Raw genomic sequence first — 13,963 nt, forward strand, 5'->3', positions numbered from 1 at the left:
GATATGCTGCTAGATACTCAGTGCTTCCTTTGAACTTCATAAAACTTGTAGCAAACCTGCGTGATAACTCAGTTTCAACAAATCACAACCACATCGGAGCCTATAAGCCCCGTCTCTGCTGTTGCCGTGAGCACTACCCGCCATTGCTGCTGCAGAGCTCCGCTTAGCGCTGTTTATAGTATATTTATTAATTCTGAACGGATGAACGGTTCCTGACATCATCGAAATACAACCACACACACACACACACACGGATTCCTTCCTTTATTAGAGAGATATTAATCTTATAAAATACAATGCATTGCTAAATATTAAACCAGTGGTTTCCAACATAACTAAAGACATTAAGACTTGCTCCCACTCAACCAGCTACAACAGTAAAATGTTGTTGGTATTTTTCCTTAAAGGAAGTAAAGGAAGTAAATGCTTTTTCCACCACTGAATGATGCTACATGTAAGCTAGAGAATAGTGAAATTAAAGAGTTCCCTGAAGTAAGTAAATCATTTGTATTCTGTTTTGAACAGGTGCCCATAACATTTCTAGGAAGGCAGTTGGTGTGAAGGGCCGACAAGAGCAGCAGTGTATTTTCAGCGCGCCTTGATTTACGGGGCGTCGTGTGGAGGTACAAGTGATTTAAACTCGTAATGACCCCCTGGTTTCTCATTTCAGCTTGATGTGGTAAGCATGGAGGCTCTTGGCTCTTGACGTCAATGGTGACACACATAATGTGTCAGGGCAACTTCAGACATCTATTAAAAACTTCTATTAATACCCCCCATTTTATCGCTGTGCATGTTGTGTATTGTGCACTTCTGTGTTGCATGTTTTAATAACTACCTGATGATGTAGCACAATGACATCGTCTATGGTATTTACACCAACAAAGATATTCTCTTTTTATTATTGCTGTGCAAAGTATTGCAATTAGCAATAACTTATACATTTTCACGATGACTGTGTAACATCTGTCTGTGCTACAAAAACTAGGTTAAGGATGGTGCATTTAGTTTCTTCAGATGAATTTTCTGCTTGTACATGAATCTCATTCTGACTTACATTGACTTGTGCTCTATCATTACACAATCTAGTGTACTCTGTTTTATGTTTCTTCCATGTCTGTTTGCTCTCACATGTCCATCTCCTCCCTTATTTCCCCATTCTGATAAGAAGCCAGTGGGACGGAGAGACACAAGATCGAGTCAAAATTTACAGCCCCAAGGCCTCCATACCTCCTCCTTCTCTCCCACATCCACTCGCCAGACAGAAAAACAAGTACAGAGGAAGACAGTCATCTGCATCCATTATTCTTCCACTTAGCAACAAACAGAGGTGATTCCAGATTGCGTTCGGGCCATGCTGCCTCTGCAGACCTAATTTGTAAAGACTGACACCCTGATGATGACTTTGGTGTTGTAATTTACAGCTGGAAGGACCCCATCTTGAGCTATGGAGGAGCAGAGCTCGACTCCGACATACACTGCCCTCCTGATAACTCTAATAGCACATCAGCCACTCCTACATGGTTTATACTGAGACCTTGGGGGCAAGAGTCACATTTGTCCTGACGCTGTCCATGTTAAATGTCTTACTGAACTGCACTGGCTGTTAAAGGGACACTGAATAACCCCTTGCAGAAAGTAGTGAACAAAGCAAGCTAAGGAAGCTAAGCAAAATAAGCTAGGAAAAAAACTTTTAAAAGTCAGACCTTGGCTGTGTCGTCTAGATATCTAATCAAAAAGAGCACATCTTGTTCTGATGCAGCCACACAAGGTTATATTTGGTTTTATTCTGTAAATGACCAGACCCCGTTTCTGTGGAAACAGAGGCCCGTCCTGCAGATAAAATATAAAAACGGAATGAAAAATGTATAAGATGAGAGATGATAAGCCCTAAATTATTACAGCTGGACCTCTCCGGCTGGTTCCCTTGGTTCACTAGCATGTGTGTTTATCTGGCAATGTGTGTCTCCATCTAATTGTCTTCTTATAGTTCTACCTGAGCTGGAATATTGCTAATTCACAAAGAAATACATTACTGGATGGAGATATCCATTACGGGTAAAAATATTACTTATTGTTACTTATTTTCTGCTTGTCTGTGGGAGGCCCTCAACCTGGACTGACAACATTTTGATGTCCATTCCCTCCAGAACAAACAAAATAAATCTGTTGTATTATGTGACAACACTGTGGCTAATGTTTGGTTAGGTTTAGGCAGAAAAATTACTTCATTAAGGTTAGGTGAGCTTCATTGTCATAGTTACATTAATAATCACAAGGTAAAGGTTAGGAAGCGGCCACAGTAATAGTTAAAACAAAAACAAAATTGACTATAAGCTGGGAACAGCAGTCTTCTGTGTTATAGTCTGATGTTTTGTGGCTCAATAATACCGACACCAGACTTCCTCCTTTAATCCTGTCATAATAACCGGCGAGCACTTTGTCCCATGGGCGTAAACCTGCCGGTTTTCGGGGACTCTTTTATCTTCGTTTTATGTATTATAGTCTTTTTTGAATGTACATATTCTAGTCTTAATTTTGCTTTGTAACTCCTGCTTTGAAAAGTACCATACAAATAAAGTTAGTTATTAATTGGATGAATCCCTACATAGAGTGTTTTAGAGAGTACCAGCACTGAGTGTTTGCTATGGTCTGTAAGAGTAAAGCAAGTAGTAGCACAAATATTCAGACCGGATTCTAAATAACACAGTAAATCAAGATACAATACTATCTTGACACATTATATATAATATTGATGGTACCATAATTCCAGTGATTCTTTGATACATAACCATTCATTATGCATCAAAATATCTGCACCTCAATGGAAAAGTATACCCAAGGGAAAACAATCTTGTCAAAAAATGTACACGTATTGTATTATGTGGTTGTAGTTTTGCAGAATGTATGGTCAACAATTTATAACAAAGTGCCTATGAGACTGGGGAGAAACTGAACTGCCAGAAAACAGAACATTTATAGTCTGGTGGTAAATGAAAGGTACAGGTCTGCCATATCGCTGCCCTGGTAGTAATTATGTGTTTAAAAGGGTATTGAGAACATATAGCAAGACAAGATATATTACTAAAGCTATTATTTCTCCTGCATCGCTACTGTGGTACCATTGATACTCCATTTTCTACATTATCTAATTCATTTTCTACACTAGACATACATCAGTGCTGCAATAGACACAAACAACATTTCTTTCCTGGAAAATTGGTTTAATCATGATTAAAACACAAATGCTGCAAAGAAATTACTGGCGCATGGTTTCTCATCCTGTCTGCAGGAGATTCAATTTCTCAGGGAACTGGTTTTAGGACAGGCTTAGTTAACGGGTCTAAAGTGAAATAAATGAATAAATAGATCGCCACATCTAAGGAAAGGAAAGAGGAAGAATGAACACAGGGAACAAGACTGTCAGAGAATCCTAGATACTAGACCAATTTACTAGTTTAGAAACAATAATGTCGATATTCCCTTTAAAACTTGAAGACAGAAGATCTGAAAGCTCTTACTAAAAGTAGAACCCAGACAAAGAGCCAATTAAAAAGGTGCTCCCCTCGAGTTTCACTGTGGCGGTCCCTTGGTAGTACACCTGCTGCAACCCAGTGTTTTCTTTCCTCTTATCTGAGTGTAGTGAAATTGAAGGCGCTTCAAGCAACTAAAATGGCTCCTTAAAGCTCTAATTAGGCGGCAGCAGCAGCAGCAGCAGCAGCAGCATCTCTCTTGCATTGTATTTCTTTCTTTGTTCAAAACTGTTCCCCAGAACAGAACAGAGCCTAAGGACAATTTCCATCTTGCTAAGTCTTTCTCTCACATCAGACATTTTTGCTTCCCGGTTTCTTCTCCTTCTATCTTGACATTTCTGTCCAATAAAAAAAAACAAAAATACATCTCCATTTAACTGATTTCAACATAACATATATAACTTAAGATATGTCATACAGCTGTCTGTTTTGCTTCACTCTTGGTAAAACACAACACTGACTCAACCTATACTCAGCTGATACAAGCTGGAAACAGACACCTATTTCCAGGAAAAATGCCTAAAATATCATACCCAAAATGAATTAGTAATAATTCCTCAACCATTAGGCCTGGATACATAATTCTGGTCTCCTTTGATAGGTCAGAATCAACTGAATACTCAATAAATGAACCTACTTATTTTTCTATTAAAGAGTAAATGGAGATGCACTAAAGGAAAATATGATATTTTCATCCTCCCCTGGTATAAAATGTTTATTTTAACAGCTATATCGCCATTAAAACCATCATCCTGTAGATTATAATGCAACTGAATATCTTCTAATACACTTGGAATACAACTGTAACTGTAAATTTGATGAAAAGAAACTAAGATAAAACAGTAATTACACATTCCAAATAACATAAAGCTTCCAAAACATTGAAATATTGATAAAAACAGTAAATATTGATCAACATTCCTATGACCAAAAGCTTTACAGGCCAGCATCTTGAGAACAGGGCTTTAAGTGGGCTCTTTCTCTTCGTATTGAGCAGACGAATCGTTTGATATATGGATATGGATGTCTGTGTAGCTCCTACGGATCGGGCAGTGGATGACAATAAAGACCGTCTGCTCCAAAGCAACACTTTTTCTCTCTTTCATTTTGATGAGAGAAACGAAACCTAACAGCTCAGGGATTGCGCAATACCAAGATGGCGGCCCGGGGCGATCTTTACACACACAGAAAACAGCTGTTTTTGAACTGAAAACAGCAAACATGGCAAAAGTAAGTCAGCGGTAATAACTGTGTACAGTATGTATATTGGTGAGTTTGTTATTATTATCCGACTAATAGGACTGTGATTTGAGTGATATGAGTTACACAGCTGATCAGAGCTGGAGCTGAGCATCTTTAGAGCGGTCGGACTGCGGTGTAGGATGAGATGAGAGATATCTAGAAGGCAATAACTGCAGCCATGTACAGTGATTACAGAGCGATTTATCTTGTGATATAAGCATTCATTTAGATGCTTGATGTTTGATGTGGATAAAAATGGTTGGTTTGAGATTCTAGATGAGCCTCCTAGCTTCACGGAGGTGTGTAGCATGGATAGGGTGACAAAATACTAGGATCAGACATGGATTTCTCTTTTGCATTTAGAGAGAAAATGGATGGATCTACCCGGTACAAGACCGTGCTTAATATTTGCTACTCGAAACACCTCAAAATTCTACGTCAAAATTCAAAGAATTATGCAAGTCTACTTATTTGTAGAGTTCAGAATAAGTTCTCTACAGAAATGTACTGTCATCACTGGAAAGTGCTCTGCCAAACCACTACAACAACGAGCACTTGGCATTACATACGGAGACAAAATTGTGGATTACCTCCTAATCTTGTAAAAATGCAGAAATCGTAGAAACTGGTGCAGGCTGTTAAAATTACATCATTTCCCTTTTAGACAAGACCGAAAAACAGAGACTCTACCACTGGTAGTGTAAGGGGATTAGGACTGTTGGTTGTGTGTTGTGACTTCACAGGGTTGGTTGCTGAGAATGTACTCTTCACACAGGATTACCATCATTGCATTCGCAGCCCACGCCAGGTCCCTTTCATTTGGAAATGTTTGAGACACCTCCAATACTGGTTAGTCTCTGTTTTTATCTCATTTTTGGAGGAATAAACTGAAGGAGAAATGATCATTTTGCTGGTGCAATGATAAGGAAATCATTAGATATGTACTTAAGTGAGAGAGAACCAGAAAAGTCTGAGCAACAGGGCAGGAGAAAGGGATCAGTTTGAGCAAAGAAAATAGGTTGGAAAAGGAGAAATAAAAGCCTGAATCAAGACAGAAAGAGGTAGGGCAGGAGAAAAGGAAGAAATGTTGGAGAGAGGACAGGGAGAAAAAAGAGAGAAAATAACAGGGTGAAAATAACTGAAAGGAGGATGAAAAGAAGTTTGTAAGAAAGGACGTATCAAATAAAGTAGAAGTAAGGAATGAAAGGGGGAACTGAAGTAATGAAGGACTGAAGGAAAGATCAGTAAGCAAAGAGAAACAGACACGGAGAGAGATAGAGTCAAATATCATTAAGCAGTGACAGTGCAGTATCTGCAGCGCGAACTTGAAACAGATCTTAGTTGAACCCCCTCTTCCTACTTCTACTTCCCCTACTTCATTAAAAATCTCCACTTCCACTCATCCCTGAGCGAATTGTGATTAGCGTTGGCTAGCTCGCTAATTTACCTCCATTTACTGTGACCCCTGCTCAGGCTGTGCAGCAGGGTTCAACATCAAGAGTATTATCTCAGTTGCCTGGTTGGTCTAAAAAGTCACAGGCACTTTCATCAGCGACGCAGCAGTGAAAATAATCACCACCTCATCCCGACTACCAAGTAATTTCTTCCCTAATAAACTGCTGCCATACTCCATAATCCCTTTGCTGTTAAGATTATCAGACAAAGATTTGCAAAGTAAAGACAGGTGACAAATTAAAGCAATATTAGGGCTTCAGCTACCCATAATCATTATCAATTAATCTGCTGATTTTCATCATGATTAATCTATTATTGATTTAGTCGACAACGCAACAGAATTTGAAAATTAATTTTGCTGTGCACAGTAACATTGTATAAAAGCATGTTTCAGCACCTCTTCTGACATTTGAAGTCTTTTAAGGACTCAATGTGAACCGGCCCTTTGAAGTTACAATCCTTCAGATTTCAGTCCCGGTTGATTTGACAACAGCAAGTATAGTTTAATACTACAGATCCCAGAATTCTGGGGAACAAATACTCCTTGAGACACTACTTTGTCAGAAACACAACGGAGGAGCAAGTGGTGTATGTGTTTAAGTGCAACCAAACAAACTCGCATTGTTTCAATAAAGTCAGTCAGTAATTGGTCTTTTTCCATCATGCTGTGAGATACCGCACAGTGCACACAGCGCAAGTAGTTTCTAGTCTGTCGCCTGCAGCTCTTCATCTAACAGCTCACTGTGGCCGTTGCTTAGCGATCTTGCAAAATAAAAGCTGACAAAACACTTTTGCCTTGTTCTTTTTTGGATGCGTTTTTGAATGAATGACTGCTGTAAGCACTACCCGCAATGACAAATACACCGCGTTTCCTGCGGCTGCTTTACAATAAAATCCATCCCGTTTCACCCGTTGAACACTTTTCATGTGAGCTAGCAGCAGCAGCAGAAATGTTCGGTTAGCATTAGCAGTAAGTTAACTCAGCTCTGATATGGCTGATATGGAAATTTCCTGTGAATCCCTGGTTGCGTGGGATTTGAGAGCAATCTGTATCCTTCACAGCAATGGCAGACTCATAAAATGAAAACTAGTATACGGAGAGGTCATTCCACAATGTAAATCAATAACAATTGCTCACCATAAATTGCATTGTAAACGGGGTTTGATTTCATGAAGTCTAAGCCAAGTCAGCTCAATATTACTAGTGTTTATTCCTTACAAAAATTTCTTTGTTGACTGATGAATGATTTGTGTTGCTGCATTGGGATTATAAAACAACCCTATTATGGAAAACCAAACCTGACAGCTCTGTAAAATCAGTGGGGAGCTGCTGTTTGAGATAATCAATTCATAAACTAAAGTAATATCTGCCTTTGAAATAACTACATTGGATAATTTGTGATCCTGTGAATTTTTTTCAACAAATAGTTTCACCACATGTAAAAGCAGAAAAGTGAAAACAGAAGCATGCCAGTTTATTTTCTGGTGTGAAACTGAGGCAAAGACACCAGGGAAAGGCTGTTTGTTTTTTGAACAGGAAACAAAGTTTGCAGTTCTTGAAAACACAAACACACTCAGACAAATAAAGATGTACAGACGCGCATACACACATTTTGCTGTGTGTCAGCCACATAATACTGTGTCTTCATCCACAATGTGCATTATCTGGGCAGCGCTAATCAGATTGTTACTTTCTACTGTTTGACTTTCAGTGGTGGAATAAGCTCCCCGATTACAGCTGGTTAGAAGTAGCCTCAGGAAAGTTTAGTCTAACCTGTGAGAGGGAGTTTGAGTGAGTGAGGGAGGAAGAGACAGACTATAACTTTTATTTGTATTTATTTTTTTTACACACCGTTTCCTTCTCTTTCCTAATGAACACTTGGCCTTTAACAATGATTTCGTGAACAAATAACCTAGTAAACGTATGTGTGTGTGATTGTGCATGTTTTTAAATTTGTCAATCATCAAGAAGTCAATCTTTTTCAGGGGAAAACAAAAATACTGTACGTCTGTGTGTCTAAATGTGTGTGCACCTGTGTGTACACAGATGTCTACAAAATGCATGTTCATGTAAGTTCAGATGCCGTGAATAGCACGTTATAAAAAAGAGGCTTTAATTAATTTTAGAAATATAGGAGGCCAAGAAGTGACTTCTTCATCTTCAAATATCTTGTTTTGGTCGATCAACACCCAAAGGTATATGATTTATAATAATCCATAACAGAGGAGTGCACAAAATCTTTTTTAAAGGCAGGAACCAGTGAACTGTTATCATTTTCACTTGATAAAGGACTTAAATCTTGGAATCAACTTTAGTCTCCAAACTAAAAACATCTTTTTAAGCCAATTTATTGTTTTTTTTCTCCGTTCCTATCACATTATTTATCTTGCAACCTTTCAGACAGCCTTGGGGCTCTGACCCACAATTTGGGAACCACAGACTTGGTTAATAATTTAGAAACATTTTAGATTACTTTTCTGTCGATCGACAAATTGATTACTTAAATAGTCAAGTACTACCATTACAGGCCTAGATGACAGACAATGGCATCCCGAGCACACAGACTCATAAGCCTTACAAAGAATCAATCTTAAGCCTCAGTGGAAACTAATTTAGATGCTGTGTGGAAAGTGTTAACAGCAGCTCAGACACGTTAGGATCACTGGGGAAACCTTGCTAAACGGCAAAAGAGCCAAGGTCAGACAGAACCACCTTAGGGTAGCACATACCCATTTGAAATATTCTACATTAGGTAAAATCCTTTCATGTGCCAAAGCTGTTCTAAAATCTACACCAGTGTCTCTGCCAGTGGGAAGTGACCTTTGGCTCCATCAAGGTATAATTAATGGCATTTATGTCTGGGCACGCTCAATCTGAATTTGTGAGCTGTCAGTTGTAGCAGAAGTCTGTCTAACATTGTTCAGGTCAAGACAAAGCAACAGCTAAGTTCAGTGTGAAAAGGACCCCTATATCCATCTCTGAGACATCAGTATTTAACTGTCTGAGACACTTCTGGGTCAGGTGTGTGTGTGTGTGACTGTGCATGAGAAGGAGGGTGTGTTGAAGTGTTAAATTTCATTTTCAAGTCTCGAGGCCTTTTGCAAGCAGGCCGACAAACTGCATGTATGTGTGGGTGTTTGTCTGTCCATCCAGCTCATAAGCCCGAAGCCACTGCTGTCACAAGTCCCTTCTCCCACTGCAGCAAATCAAGCTGGGTGATTCATGTTGGATGCTGGGCGCACTCTGTACTAACTTTTTTTTTGCAAATCCAGATTGGACTGCAGGCGAGTGATCGCTCATATTATCCTTGAGTGTTTCCAATTGATCACGTGTTTCTTCTTCCCACGCTGTGTGGTCAGCAAATATTTCATTTAATACAAATATATTTCAAGATTTTCTTGCTGGGATGAGCTCAAGCTACTCATGACCCTGTGGCCTGTGTAAGTGATTATAGATAAAAGATGAAAGGATGGAGATAAAGATAAAGACAACTCTAACGGTAAAATTCAAAGAATTAGACTGGTTATTAATTTTGATACTGACTGAGTTTCTAGGCACCCTGAAAAAAGCAACTGAGCCAATATACATATAGGATGGTGATGGAGCAGTGGATAAGACACATACCTTTGGTGTGAAAGACCCGGGTTCGAATCCACTGTAAGACACTAATGTGTCCCTGAACAAGATACTTAACCTTTAGTTGCTCCAGAGACGTGCAACCTCTGAGATATATATATATATAGCAACTGTAAGTCGCTTTGGAGAAAAGCGTCAGCTAAATGAATAAATGTAATGTATAGTTTTATGATTTACAGGCTCATACTTATTAAAGACTTTTTATTCCTAACCATTCACCTGACAGCATTGATTTGGATTTTGCATGCCTGTGGATGAAGGCATATTTTCCACGTTGATGAGAAGATTAATGTTACAATTCACACTGAAGAAAGTGTTCTGCAAGGTAAAAACCTGTTTGTTTTTTAAAGGAGTCTGGTGGCTTTGAAGAGAGCTTAGATGGATATAACGGTCTCAGTTACCCGTCGGCTGCACTGTTCTTCATACACTTACTATAGCTAACTAAACAGCATAACATTAAAGCAAATAGAACTAGTAATACAATAAGTTTGTGTATGTGTAAATGTAAAAGATTCACCTGTGCCACAGCCACTTGTGTCTGCTGCTGTTGCTGCTGGAGCTGCTGTTGGAGCAGCTGTATCTGGTGGTGAACAGACAGGGGGGCACCTGGTGGCAGTGAGCCTGATGCAGGGAGCAGCATCCTGGGGCTGGACATCAGCAAAGAGGTCTCCTCTGAAGCCTAACACCAGGGACAAGAAAGAGAAGTGAAGTCAATATTTAGTGGCCTACTGTAGCCAGCCAAGTACCCAGACAAAACACTGCAAGTTTGGAACATTAAGTAAAACACTGAATGGTTTGGCGGACGCTTGTTAAGGCCTTGGAAGAAATATTATCACACAATCCAGTCTTTTATTTTACTTCACTTATTTTTAGTTAATTCTGCAAACTTTTCATGTGGTTGAGGATGACACTGATATGCGTTTGATTTGAAGTTAAATAAACAAAGTTAAATAACAATAAAAACAATAATTAAAACCACTTAACAGTTTCAAAACTTGGTCACAAAGTTATAAGGTTGAGGATGCGCATACACTGGGAAAGAAGAAATACATGACTAATGAATAAATAAATATAATCAGGACAGGCAATAGCATCAAATGCCTTGGAGAACAAGTCACCGTCAAAACAAGAATCTGAATTTGAAATGTAGAATTGCTGATTAGTTGTGTCAGTGTGGAATAAGGAGTGCTGAGAATGCAGATCAACAACACTGAAACACTCTACTACAACAATAATGAGCTTTGGGACTCAGATCTCCTTCATCTAACGCTATCAAGCATCCTAATTGTTTCATGGCTCTGGTAACCAGTCACACACTGTGCCCTCTCCATCATTCAAGAACTCAAAAACATTTTTTGTTATGTAGATATGGTGCCTTAATAACACTACGGCTAAAAACAAGCTTCAGCTTGGTGCTGGGTAATTGTTTGTCTGAGAATTTCAAAAAGTCATTTTGAAATTCAAACTGGCAACTTAACAACCAAAGATATCTAAAAGACCTTATCTTAGAAATGTCTTTTAAAATCTGTCCAATGTGGACAATCAGCTTTAGTTTTCTACCACTTCCAGCTATTGTTCAGTGGATCTAGGAAAACCGTGAGGGCACCTTAGCTTTTGCACACACTACGGCTTTATCTAAATTTTCCTCCTTGATCTCCTGTTTGTGGGCGACAAAAAAACAGAGTGCTACAAGGTGCATGGTTGGTATAGATAACAACCACCACTGCTGAGACCTGGACTAAATCCACACAGGAGGTGCATCTCTTCGTCAGCCGTCCAAAGAAGCACATTTGGCAGTGGTCAATGTAGGGAAGCCAGTTAGGGATCCCGACCATGTTATGCAATGTTACGTTATGACCCAATACCATCTAGCAGGTGACTGACACAGGTTGATGGTATACCATCCACATGGAAGAACCAGTCCTACAGGTAAGATTTAATAGACTATGGAGTCAAGAATACATATCAGTCTTGGAGAGACGGATGCATTTACACCTTTTCAACGTCTGGCTAGCATCTATCTCAAATCAGCTCCCTAAAGCTGATGATACACGGAGCAACTTTTACAGCAATGGTTCTGGGCAATGTTGCCATCAATGGTAATGAGTAAAGATTACTACCGTAATCCCCTTCCCCCACCACTCCGCCACCCGCCCCGCCTGCTGCTATCTGTTTAAAACATAGACAGACTTGCCACCAGCAACATTGCTAAAAAGGTTGCCTCCGTGTATCATCAGCTTAAGTGGTTAGGGCAATCGAACTTCAGTCTGCCTCAAATGCTTTGCGGATGCATGTATGTACCTCATACAGTATATTACGGTTAAATTTAACAGGACACAATTGCTTTTTAGTGCTAATGTTGGCTAGTTAGCATGTTCTTGCAGCGCAGTGGTTCATTGAAAATTTTGAAATTGAAAGTATTGCTTGATTCATGATCGGGTAAACAACTTTATTTACTGGTTTCTGCTGGTCTCACCTCTGCTTTCCAGTTATCTCCAGCTCGCATGAGTCAGATGCACAACTGGTTGCTGGATATCAAGCACCTTTGAAAACTGTTTCATGAATGAGCAATTAGGTTGCTGACTGTATCCAAACAATGTCACATCACTAACAGGGGATGCAAGGTGCTTCGAAGTGACTGGAGTTGACACGCCGGATATGGTCAGCAACCAAGTCGACACTTGATTAAATTGAACCTGAACCCGCCTTAAGGAATCTATGCCAAAAACACTTCACAATCTGTCTCTCCTTAAGCACCTTCTGGTGATGCACACACACACACACACACACACACACACACACACACACACACACACACACTCTCTGTGAGAAGAATATATGACTGATGACCTGTCTGAGCTGGATCTTTTAGGTTAATGAGAGGAAATTATCCAAGTTGACAGGTTGTTTGGTGCCATCATGTAATGAATAGCAAGACAGAATTCTCTAGTAGCTGTGTGTGTGTGAAAGAATTTGATTGGCAAAGACGCCTCAGAAACATGTAAGATGACAAAATGAGCTCACTTTCTCTTAAAGTGCCTTCTTAAAACAGACACATCATTCACCTTTTCCCCCCACAGAAGCTACTTGTAGACATCTGGAACAACACTCAGTCTGCTAAGTAACAGATGTTAAACAGGATTGCTGCTTTAGCTTTGAAACAGTGAGTCTTGTCAGACCAACAGGGAAGGTTCAGTAACTGGAAATATTCACTAAAAAAAGTGAATATGATTCAGCAATCAAACTAACAGAAAGGAGAAACGGTGAAATGTTTGGCTTTCAAGAACTGTAGACGTAGGAGCTATTCTCAATTATAGAGAAACGGAAAATGAAGACAGACATAAACAGACTGTCAGCAGCCGCAGAATAAGACACACAGATGGAGAAGAAATCTCATCCTGAAATACATTTGAGCATCTCCAACATCATCCCATAAAAGCATTTACATTTACTGTTGCCAACATCCACAGTCATCATCCACAGAATATTCTAGGACAGACATTAGCAGTACCTTCTACAATATAAATATATATGTTATTTATTTATTTTTTTTAAAACAAATGACAATGACGTTAAATGTCAAAGTTCACTAAGGTTCAGTTTATACTAGAAAAATAAAGTTTAGTTTAGGCGAAAATGAAGAACTTTAAAAATGATGACGCAGACACTCACGTTTGGCTTCCTGATTTGGTCATGCAGAGCAAAAAAACAATGCTAATGACAGAGTTTTTGTTTTGGTATTTACATTAAAATAATGTCACTGTATTTGCTTTGCGACGACTCTCGGTCTGTTTTCTGCCGCCACAGTCTCTTCATACTCCTGTGTTACTTTCAGTAACAGTTCCACCTCATTGTCGGCCCATCTAAAAAAATCTCTGGTGTGGTTTTTCGTCTGTAGTAGTATTTTTTTCTTTCACCTAATATTCTGCAATTGTGGAGTGGACCATCGGCTTCATGTATACACTGGAACATGCATGCCGAGTGTAGCACCTCTACGCATATTTTATTGGAACACTGACTGTATGGCTAAGTCTCAAGGCTCCCACATTGGAAGCGGTTGTTTTCAGCATATAAGCTCAAACAAACTGACTTATGG

General features: G+C 39.3%; 1 protein-coding gene across 1 annotated transcript in view; it reads right to left on the reverse strand.

Annotated features, from left to right (window-relative positions):
* The window catches only part of LOC119900293 (carboxyl-terminal PDZ ligand of neuronal nitric oxide synthase protein-like), a 180,369-nt gene that overhangs the window by 38,284 nt on the left and 128,122 nt on the right, over positions 1 to 13,963 (reverse strand). The window contains exon 8 of the mRNA XM_038715101.1: positions 10,385 to 10,546. Coding sequence (XP_038571029.1) covers positions 10,385 to 10,546 — 162 coding nt within the window. The remainder of the gene's footprint in view (positions 1 to 10,384; positions 10,547 to 13,963) is intronic.

This window comes from Micropterus salmoides, unplaced genomic scaffold (genome assembly GCF_014851395.1).
Source record: "Micropterus salmoides isolate LMB-PRFRI ecotype aquatic unplaced genomic scaffold, ASM1485139v1 Ms_hic_scaffold_13, whole genome shotgun sequence".
Classification (NCBI taxonomy): Eukaryota; Metazoa; Chordata; class Actinopteri; order Centrarchiformes; family Centrarchidae; genus Micropterus; species Micropterus salmoides.